Below are 12,027 nucleotides of genomic sequence, written 5' to 3' on the forward strand. Positions count from 1 at the left end.
TTCTAATGATGTAGTATCTTGATTTGTTTGTGGTAATTAATATTATCAAAATGACCATACTGCTAAAAGCACTATACAAATTTAATGCAATTCCAGTCAAAATCCCAATGGCATTCCTTATAAAAATAGAAAAAGCAATCATGATTTTCATCTGGAAAAATAAGAGACCCAGAAAAGCTAAAGCAATCCTAAGCAGGAAGAGTGAAGCAGATGGCATCACTATGCCAGACATTGAACTATACTACAGAGTAACAGTAACAAAAACAGCATGGTATTGGCACCAAAACAAACTAGTAAACCAATGGTATAGAACAGAGGACACATAGACTAACCCACAAAATTACAATTATCTCATATTACACAAAGGTGCCAAAAACATGCATTGGAAAAAAGATGGCATGTTCAACAAATGGTGCTGGGAAAACTGGAAATCTATATGCAACAAAATAAAATTAAACCCCTATCTCTCACCATGCACAAAACTCAACTCAAAGTGAGTCAAAGACCTAGGAATTGAACCAGAGACTCTGTGTCTAATAGAAGAAAAAGTAGGCCCTAATCTTCATCATGTGGGACTAGGCCCCAACTTCCTTAATAAGACTCCTATAGCACAAGAATTAAAACCAAAAATCAAGAAATGGGATGGAATCCGACTAAAAATTTTCTTCTCAGCAAAAGAAACAATCTGTGAGGTGAACAGAGAGCCTACATCTTGGGAGCAAATTTTCACGCCTCACATATCAGATAGTGCACTAATCTCGAGGGTATATAAAGAACACAAAAAGCTAAGCACCAAAACAAACAAACAAACAAACAAACAAACAAACAAACAAATAACCTGATCAACAAATTGGCCAAGGACCTGAACAGACAATTCTCAGAAGAGAATATTTAATCAATCAACAAATATATGAAAAAAAGCTCATCATCTCTAGCAATCAGAGAAATACAAATTAAAACTACTCTAAGATATAATTTCGCTCCAGTCAGAATGGCAGCTATTATGAAGAAAAACAACAATATGTATTGGCGAAGATGTGGAGGAAAAAGTACACTCATACATTGCTGGTGGGACTGCAAATTGGCGCAGCCAATTTGGAAAGCAGTATGGAGATTTCTTGGAAATCTGGGAATGGAACCACCATTTGATCCAGCTATTGCTCTCCTCAGTCTATACCTCCAAAAGTTAAAAACAGCATACTACAGGGACACAGCCACATCAATGTTTATAGCAGCACAATTCACAATAGCTGAACTGTGGAACCAACCTAGATGTACTTCAGTGGATGAATGGATCAAAAAATGTGGCATATATACACAATGGAATTTTACTCAGCAATAAAAGAGAATAAAATCATAGCATTTGCAGGTAAATGGATGGGGTTGGAGAAGATAATGCTAAGAGAAGTTAGCCAATCCCCAAAAAACAAATGCTGAATGTTTTCTCTGATGTCAGAAATCTAACTCATAGTGGGGTAGGGAGGGGGAGCATGGGAGAAATAGATGAATTCTAGGTATGGCAGAGGGGTGGGAGGGAAAGGGAGAGGGCTTGGAATTAGCAAGGATGGTAGAATGTGATAGACATCATTATCCAAAGTACGTGCATGAAGACACTAATTGATGTCAACATATTTTATATACAGAGGTATGAAAAATTGTGCTGTATATGTGTAATAAGAATTGCAATGTATTCCACTGTCATTCTTTTTAAAAAAATCAATAAAAAGAATGAAAATAATACCAAAATTATAATCTGGTGACTTATTCAAATGGATATTAAAACATTACTAGTCTTTGATACTTTAATGGGGAAAAGAAAAGTGAGACAGAAAGGGATAAGTCTAAGAGAATACAATTTCTACTGGCAAACTTTAGCAACAGTAAGTAGGCAATGATCCCAAGGAACAAGGTTGAATTAAAGTTATCTGTGAAGCACTTCCATCTTGACATGCTTAAATATTTTATGCACTAACTTGGGTATTTGTGTCATAGAAAGAAAAATCTGGCAGGTTTGGGCATTTATTTTCTGACAATGTGTTGGGATCATTAGATCTCTACTATCTTACTTGTTAATATGGCCACTCTACCCACTCTGTCTCTTTTCTGTGGCTTCTGTGTTGACAGACACTTTGGTTGTTAGTTTATCAAATAAATCTCCTTTTTACAATATTTTGGTTCCCAAAATATGCTGCTTCATATGTTACCTTCTTAGCTTTCAGCTATCATCATATGTTAAAGCTGAGAGATAATTGGATGAAGACTCCTAACAGTAAAATATAGGTGCCCAAGGGATATTCAAAATACCTAATGGGAAGCAAGAAATAGGTACATGTCAGAAAGAGTAAATCTCTAACAATCTGAATGCATATGGAGCTCTCAAAGCGAGTTGTGTTTATATAACAATATGGTTGAAGGCCAAAGTAAAGCAAGATAAATGATTTTACATTCTACATACTATTCTGTATCTGATGTACAACATGATAAAGTATATAGACACTTTGGAATTAGAATGAATGTGAAATAATCCTGAGAACACATAGTGAAGCATATGATTAATACAGAAGAATACACAGCATGCAAAATGAACAGATGACAGCATGGCATCTGCTTCCACTTTTACCTTCTAGCATGCAAAGCCATGGAACATTTAAGCAGTTATAAGACTGAGATCATCAATAAAGTAAAATCAAAACTTTTTTAAGAAAGCAAGATTGGTTATGAAATAAATGTTAAGAGATTTTTCCTTAGAAGTTCAAAAATCAAATATGAATGAGTTATTTTGTGGTAAATACATAATCTTCATTCAGTTGCTTGCCAATAACAAGATACACATAGCTTTTTTACAGTCCTGTTAAATCCCACACTATAAACTGCTCAATAACAACAACAACAATGTAGATAATATCCACAAAATAAGTATACTTTATTATTTATTTTGATATAATAATTTACTCACACTAGTTTTATCAACATTCAATTTTACATGTGTGCACATATACAAACAACACAACCAAACAAGGTTATTTGCAAAAATAATGGAAAGGCAGGAAAATGATGGAAATATACAATTCATTTTTATTTTTCTATTCTTTCTTAATAAATATACAGGTTATTTCAATATCTTGTGAAAATTACTTAAATGTTTTAAAATAGTGGATAATAATTATACATAAAACCAGTCTTTGAAGGCTCAATTTCTTATATTGAGGACAAAATTGTCTATCTTGTAAAAACTCCAAGTTTAAAACTAATATTCTGCTAATGTATTTGCATAATTCATGTCACTTGAATTAAACTAGAATTAAAATGAAACAATAATTTACTTTTAATCACAATAAAAAACTCTGAAGGGAGTTTAGATGGTAAAGTCTAGGCTGAATATATTGATATATATTTTCTAATATTAAATAAGAACATAAAACATCTCAATGCCTATATGTGACTATTTATTTCATTCGAATGGCTAGCAGTTAGCAGAAGCTATCTTAAAATTCCTTTGCATTGTACCAAGACTTTAATTAACTTCAGTGACATACAAGCCTTTTTTTTCACAAATAAGTTAACTCTTCAGTGTGATTAAAGGTTTGCTATTTGGCAGTTTAATTTTCTAGTCCTCTTTTTAATACCACAACTAGATGGACAACTTCCTTTATTTAAACAGTATCCTTATCAGTTCTCTACAGGACCTGACACTTTGATAGTAACCTTGCATTTCCATCTCCCACATTTGTTAGAACTCTTAATTCCTTACCCATCAATGAACACAGTATATTTCCAAGAATGTCAGGATAGGAGAAATTAAATAAACTATAAAACAGGAAGAAATTTCTATCAGCAACTTTCTACATAGTGGAAAAGTGCATCTTTTCAAATATACTTCTCCTTCTCTTTATACAACATGATCATAGATTTTTGGCTTGGCTTGCAATTCAAATATGGGTGTATGCATACACATTTAAAATCAGAAGAGTAGCCCTCTTCTGGTTCATTTTCTAGAGAAGAAAACTAGGCTTTGTATATTAAAAAGAATGTTTATATCAAAAGAAAACAAGAGTTATTTTAAGTGTTAAATTTGAAAGTTCATTAAAATTTATATATGCATGTAATTCAGCATATTGCTTTCTAGAACCCAATATAGTAAATAGCACATTGTAGTGATATAATAGAACTTGTTTGCAGGACAAAGACCATTACACACATTAATGTGTTCAAATTATAGAGCACCATTGCTGTCTGAACAAAACAAACATTAGATTGGGAGGAATGATAAACCAAACCTAGGATGAGCCACTGTGTAGCAATACAGCAGCCAACTCAAGCTACCTAAAACTATTTTGAGAGCAAGATAAACATATGACATTCAATAAACTCCTGTGTATCCAACACTCTAAAGGGAAGCAATATGGTAGAGAAAATACCACTTAATTCTTGTTCTGCCCTTCATTGTAATATGCTCATTGTCTTTGTCAGGTTCCTTTACCTTACTCACTGGGGTGTATGAAGAATTTTATAGAGTTCTGAAAAACAAATATGTGTCCTCCTATTAATTAAAAACAGATAAAAAATTCTGATTTGCCTCAACATGATTTTATCAATGCAAACTAACAATATACAATATGTTACTCTAAAAATACTTTTGGTGGTTCTAGCTTCGCACATAACTAGTACAGATAAGTATTTATCTGTAAAATGTCTGATGTTCAAAATAGAATACATCTATACATCTCCAACTTCATAGGTGATGAAAGTAGAAAGATGCAAAACTGTGAGGCCTAATTATTCTTTTCTTCTCTGACTCTATGCTTTTAAGGATCTTCAATAGAATAACCTCAGAACAGCTTTGACTCCATTAAACCAAATGAAAGGCACTACTATAAGTAAATAATATTCTGGGTCTCCTTTATAAATGATTACAACTACAGAAGACAAGCTCTATTGTGTATTGTAAAATGCTCAAAATTTTATTTTTACTACCTTGGACAATGCACTACTGAGACTGAGATCCAAATATATTGATTTTACCACTTTTGAGGAAAAATACAGCTTTTTTACTATACTCAGCTTGAATAATTCAGTGATGTGTTAAATTAAGCTTAAAGATTTATGTCATTTTAATTTGCATTCTATTCACTTCAACTTTATTATACTTTCTTCTAGTATATAGTATGACCCTCCTGCAATATGAACTCAAAGTTTTTAATAGGATTAGTATTTAATTTAGAAAAACTGATATACCATGTTATAATTGCATATTCTCTGGATTACAAATAAGTTCTGAACTTAAAATTAAAGACATCAACTGTAGAAGAATCCTACTAATAATACACATTATTGCTTATACGAGCCTTTGCTCTCTACAAATGGATAAGATCACAAGCAGATTTTAGAAAATGGCAAATCAAAGCAAATGGAAAACATTTAAAAGAAAAAAAATGTGAAATAAGTTGTATAGCTAAGTAATAACTAGAAAAGTGCTATGACTCTCATAATTGTATATAAATTTATTTCTACAATGGGCATATAGTATTTGTTTCTTTTCCATTTCTGAATTATAATAATGCATGAAAAATTGAATGGTGCCATTATTAGACAAAGAAGCAATTCTCATATCTCAATAAGTACTCACCATTTTCTTATCATTGACTTATCACTTTGTATATATCCAAAAATATTTTACTTTTTTATTTTCTCTAAAACAAAGAACTTAGTATTTTTTATTTAAAATATTGCTAAATATTCACATTTTAATTATTGTCCATTTTTCTTTAAAATGTTGTTATATTTTGGAGTTATTACACCACTACAATCACTCCTTGGTATTGTACAACCCCCCCAAAATTGAAGTACTAAATGTTTTCTTTATTTCTTACTAAAACCTTCCAATTTCTTGACTCCTTTTTTTTTTCATGCCATTTTCTGAACAAGGAAAATCAAAGAGTTAAAAAAATTGGGTGTTCCCCATGTCTTAGTATACACAAATTTTTATTATAAAAATGTCTTCTAAGGATTACTCTTTCTTTCTCCAAATAAAAGACTATTAAATTCTGTAATCACTGAAACTTGTATCATTCAAAAATTCATCTCAAGATACTTTATTCATTTTTCTTTAATTTCTAAGTGAATGAAATAGCTTAGCTTCAAATTGTCCTTTCAAATCTTATATTTGCCAGATTCCATGGGAAAAAGAATATCTGTTTAAATCATTTTAAAGCACTCTGAGCCATCTTCTTTGGACACATTATTTCTATAGCTATTATCCATTCTAGACCAAGTTGATCCTTCTTAGTTCCTCCAAAATCTCAATAATTTTAAACATTAAGAAGATATTCTCAAATAGCTAATCCTTTACTCACCTTCTGGCTCATTTACTTTTTTTCTCTCCCTTTCTGAGATATATTTATTTTTTGCCCTCTTCAAAGCTAAGTCTTCCAGATCAGCTAATTTGCTGACTAGTCACATATGCAGATACCCTCTATTCTTCTCTTTTTATATAATTGTTCACTTCATCCCTTCTTATGATTTTTATATTACATGTAAAAAAAAGGTATACATTTTCACAGCTACAATTTTCCCTAAAATACCACATAAATTATTTGCTTATCTATCACATTTCTGCAAACTCATAATTAGAAATTCATTAACCACCAGAGATAGATGTGTACAGGAACAAAGGTCAAAGTGGCAGTGGCAGCTGAGAGGCAGCTTTATATCCTGTTTGTCCTCTGCAAAGCAGAGCCAAATCTGGGTCATTCATTCAGCAGGAAGCTTTGAAACATTTTCCAACCCTGTGTAACAGGATGCTGAGTGTTTTTTTGACCTAGTTTTGCACACAAGAATTCTAAGACTGCCAGGGCATGGAGACTGGGTGTTAGATCTGTGCCTATGTTGCTGGAAGGATCCATAAAAGGTTAGCTTCATGAGTGTTCCAGGTCTAAGAAAATTTAATGTGATAATGTTTGCTACCAGCTTAGTTCAGAAGCAAATACTCTTTTATACTACTTTTCAAAGTTGTAAGCAAATTGAAATTAAATTGAGAAGGACTTAGCAGTCCCCTCAGTTATCCTAAACTTACACAGAGTTTTTCCTGACTTTTGGCCTTGACTTTTATTAGAGCATTTACTTTAGAAAAATTAGAATTATAAATTTTTCTCTACTCCTTTGAGATATGTGTTAAAAAGCCTTTTGTCTGTTTTATAGCCCAATGATGTTTTTCTCAAGGAATTAAAAGTGATATATATTATATATATATATATATATATATATATATATATATATATATATATATATATATATATTATAAAGATATATATATCTTTATAATGTAAACCTCAGGGGAGATCAATTCTTCAGTTTCTGTGGGGCGGAAGGAATTTAGGAAAATATTGCTGCTAGTTTTGAAATTAACCCCATCACAAAGAAATGTGAAAGTTTACTTTTCCTTTTGTAAAATCAATTAAAGCAAACATAAATTATCAGAGTTCTTACTTTGAATCTAGAACTTAAAAATCCTCTCTCTCTTTGTTTCACCAGAGTAAATCAGAGATTGATTTGTTATTTCTCTTGCTTATTGCAACAGCTTTGAAAAAATGTCTTGCTTACCTGTTTAACTTTGCCTTCTACAACTTTTTACTTTGTCAAAATATTATTTCAAAATTATGGGGCCAGATGACAACTAAGTCTTTCATGGCATTTGTGCTTTGATATTCTGAACTCAAAGAATTATGCATCTTCTTTGTTCCAAGAGTCTTCATTTACTGATAATTATATTAATGTTAGCAAAGTACTCTCCATTATAAGCCAAATTCTCAATGAGGACAGATTCCTGCTAGTTATATAGACATTTGGCTCCTTTATCTTATCTTCACAATGCCATCAAGGGCCCTGCTGCATTGATAATCAGACTGTATCCTGCCTTTCTTTTCTAATGAAGAATTCAGGCAGAATGAACACATGACAATTCTAAAAACAAACAAATCATCAATTTACACTGTCATTGCTTCTCTCATGGTATTTGATTGTCTCCCCATCTCTTATTAAACTTGAAGAGTTATTATGATTTTTTTAACTAATCCAAGTCTTGATAATGTTCCAGACAGCATATTTCATGCCTTCTAACTTCCTCAACATTTGGCATTATATCATATTTTCCCCTAATCTAAATTATCTCTTTACTTTGACTGTGAGCTTCTGGAGACCAAAGAAATGACTTATGTGTTAGGTCGTTCTCCTGAGATACAGCTAATACTTCTACATTAAATATCATCCAACAAATGTTTACTAAGTTGGCAAAATTATTTGAATGCATTGAATATAATTAGTTTGCAACCAATAAAATACATTGATGTAGTCAATCAGGGGAATAAAATTTGAAAAATTCATGTTCTCAAATCTAAGTATCTTTATTGTCTCTTTCAACTAAGTTTGTCGTGTCTTTATTAAATGTTCTGTGAGAGTTTTTATATTAATATAATATACTACAAGTATAAATGCTCTTTGAAACCATCATTTCCAAAGGGAAAGACATTTAGAATCTCTTTCCCACCCTAATACTCTAAGCAAGTATGGACATACATTCTTATTATCTAACAATTAATTATGCTCCCTGCTTCTCTCAAAATTTCAATCCATGGCAATTATCAAGAACACAATTACAAAAAATGTTGGGGAGGATGTAGAAAAAAATACATTGTTGGTGGGGCTGCAAATTGGTGCAAACATTATGGAAAGCAATATGTAGATTCCTCAGAAAACATGGAATGGAACCACCATTTGACCCAGCTATCCCACTCCTAGTCATATACCCAAAGGACTTAAAAACAGCATACTACAGTGGCACGGCTACATGACTGTAGCAGATGAACTCACAATAGCTAAACTATGGAACAAACCTAAGTGACCTTAAACAGACAAATGGATAAAGAAAGTGTGATATATTATATATACATATATGAATATTACTCAGCCTTAAATAAGAATGAAATGATGTATTTACCAGTAAATTGTAAATGGATGGAGCTGGAGACTATTATCATAAGTGACATAAGCCAATCCCCCAAAAAACTAAAGGCTGAATGTTTTCTCTAGTATCCAGATGGCAATTCACAATAAGCTGGGCAGGGCTAGGGAAGAGTAGAGGTACTTTGGGTTAGATAGAGAGGAGTGAAGGCAGGGAAGGAGGATAAAGAGAGGAAGGATAGCAGAATGAATCAGACATTATTACCCTATGTGCATATATGATTACATGACTGGTGTGATTCTACATCATATACAATCAGAAGAAGGAGAAGTTATACTCCATTTATGTATGATGTGTCAAAACACATTCTACTGTGATGTACTACTAATTAGAACAAATAAAAAGTTCATTTCATCAACTCTTTTGTTTATTTATATCAGCCTATTTAAATCCTGTGTGGAAGATAGGCATATCATTTCTGATTTCAGTAACAAATAAAAAGGTAGTCTGAATTTACCCCATTAGAAAATGTTCAACTGAAAAATAAAGTATATAAGCAAAGATTTTTCTTATGTTTTCAAAGCTTTACTCAATGGAAATGAGCTAAAATGTATAAAACATCAATATGATGCTTCAAGTGTTTTCCCTTACCTGTATATGCAAATTGGACAAGATCCCAGAGGGCATTGGGGTCTATGCCTTCCACCTTGATCTCCTCTTGCTTGGCTTCACAAACATCACTCGTAAACATGGCAGCAAAATAGTCAGAGACTGAACTCAGAACGAGCCTGAAAGAGTCACAGGATCTAATTTAAGCCATGATCATAAAGCATGAAAACAATGTGTTAATCAGAATGTATTGCAGATCACATAATCAATCATCAATCAATAAATCAAATGTATTTTTATTGCCTCAGGGTTGTTCTTTTAAAAACTGATTTGGGAAATCTTGCCCTACCTTTTGGTCACAAAGCATTCTGCTATATTTTCTTCCATTGTTCTAAATATGTTTCTCCTTTCACATTTAGGCTGTTAATTCTTTTGGATAAAAATCAAGTTTTATTTCTCTCTACATACTGATTCACTTTTTAACCACTCTATTTTCTCCATTATATTAAGGTGCCACCTCCATCACAAATTCAAGTCCTGAATATATATTTATTGTTTCTGATTTTTCTATTATATTTTTTGGCCAACTACTTGTGCCAATACAATAAACTTTTTTAATACTATGATTATATGTCTTTATAATTAATAAGGCAATCTTTTCTATTTAGTTTTCTTTTTATTTAAATATTAATGGAGCATGATTCTTTCATAAGTGAAGTTTCAAAGTATCTAAAGTAAGTTTTTAAAGCTCTTCCCAATAATCAGTATGAAACTCTGATTTTAAAAATCACTGATATTTCCAATTTCATCTGAGGCACGCTGGTATTTTTAAAATATAAACCAAACAATCCAAAAGCATAACATCTATATCTTGTCTATTTTACTGTCAAATATAAAATCTTTCCCAGTATTGAACTATATAGTGTTGGTTAATTCCTATATACTTTTCAGTTTGAGTGGCTTTGTGCATAATATCTTCATTCTAATATTAGTAACTTTATTTTTATTCTAGTAACTTTCAAAAAATATTGCAAATACCACTAAAAATATTTTTAGGGAAATGAAATCTAGCCCAGAACTACAAGCTATAGTAAAGAAAAATTTCCTAGTGTCTATACTAGTTTGGTTCCAATAAAAGTTAGCTTTTTTTGTTCTTATCATTTATTTTTTGTGATGTAATATGTTCCCCATTTCTAAATATTTAATTTTTTCCTCTTAGTTTTAAGATCTTTCATGATAATATGCATAAAGTAGGGGTTATTTAGTGTTTACTCTGCTTATGATTTTCTGAGCTTCCTAGAGCAGTGGGTAGATTGTCTTTTATCAAATTTAAAACTGCTCTGCAAAGAAATCCTCAAGTTTTAGCACAATATACTTTCTGATTCATTCTAGGACTTAAATTATATTTCTGTCTCAACAAAGAGAATGCCTTTCATGCTCTGTGCTTTCTAGTGACTTGAATTTTCTAAAATCTCATTTATTATTTCTCTTTGCTTTATTTATTATAGCCATTTTCCTGTAAATATTTAAATCATTCTTTTTTAGTTACTTTTATGCACTTTTCTGATCGTTTTAACAGCCAGGTCATTTCTAGGTCAATTTTCATCAATTGGTTTTTCTCTTAACAAGTTTTATTCATGTACTGCCAATTTTAATTGTATAACAGGCATTGTTCCATCCTCCCTCTAAATATTAGAAGCTAAAAATAGATCATAATTTTAGTTTCTATATTTTTTATATAAGAAATCTTTTGATTGTTTTGGTTGTTGTTGGCATAGTCACAGTTTTTTTATTGTTTAAAGAAAACTATAATTATTTGGATTTTCTGGTGATTAATTGTTGCTTTAGTGGAAATAAAGAGTTCCCATGTACATTTTCCATCCTAAATGGAAATACAAATTTTGTACAGATTGGAAAACTCTTGATAATACAGCTTTACTTATAAAGGGAAAAATAAAAACAGGGGAAAAAGAACATGGTTAAGAGTTGTATTCTTCACAGTTGTTAGAGTTAGCAACTCAAAAACTTCCTTTTTTAAGAGTAGGGTAGAGTAAATTCAGAAAATTTTGAGGATTATCAGCAAAAGATCATTCAATGACTGATAATAAAAGAAAAGCGAAAACAAAAAGAATATGATGGTGGACTGCAATTGGAGGATATTATATATATATATATATATATATATATATATATATATATATATATATATATATATATATATACACATATATTTGCTCTTAACATAAAAAGTGTAGAAATTCCTATTTATTTTTCTGTATGAACGTAGTTTAAGGATTTCCTGGAAGAAGAGCAGACCATAGATCAGGAACTTCTGTTGTTCTAGAATTTAAATTTAAATTCAAAACTAATTCAGATGTGTCAAATGAACTAAATAAGATGCCTACCTCTGCAAGTAAAGCAACAATAAACTAAATGCTTTTCTTTAGTTTTCCTTTTTCCCC

At 31.2% G+C, this 12,027-nt stretch overlaps 1 protein-coding gene across 1 annotated transcript in view; it reads right to left on the reverse strand.

Annotated features, from left to right (window-relative positions):
• LOC144250990 (kelch-like protein 1) overlaps positions 1 to 12,027 on the reverse strand; it is a 381,896-nt gene that overhangs the window by 236,075 nt on the left and 133,794 nt on the right. The window contains exon 3 of the mRNA XM_077794135.1: positions 9,608 to 9,744. Within this exon, the coding sequence (XP_077650261.1) occupies positions 9,608 to 9,744 (137 nt within the window). The remainder of the gene's footprint in view (positions 1 to 9,607; positions 9,745 to 12,027) is intronic.

The sequence above is a fragment of the Urocitellus parryii genome, chromosome Y (genome assembly GCF_045843805.1).
Source record: "Urocitellus parryii isolate mUroPar1 chromosome Y, mUroPar1.hap1, whole genome shotgun sequence".
NCBI lineage: Eukaryota > Metazoa > Chordata > Mammalia > Rodentia > Sciuridae > Urocitellus > Urocitellus parryii.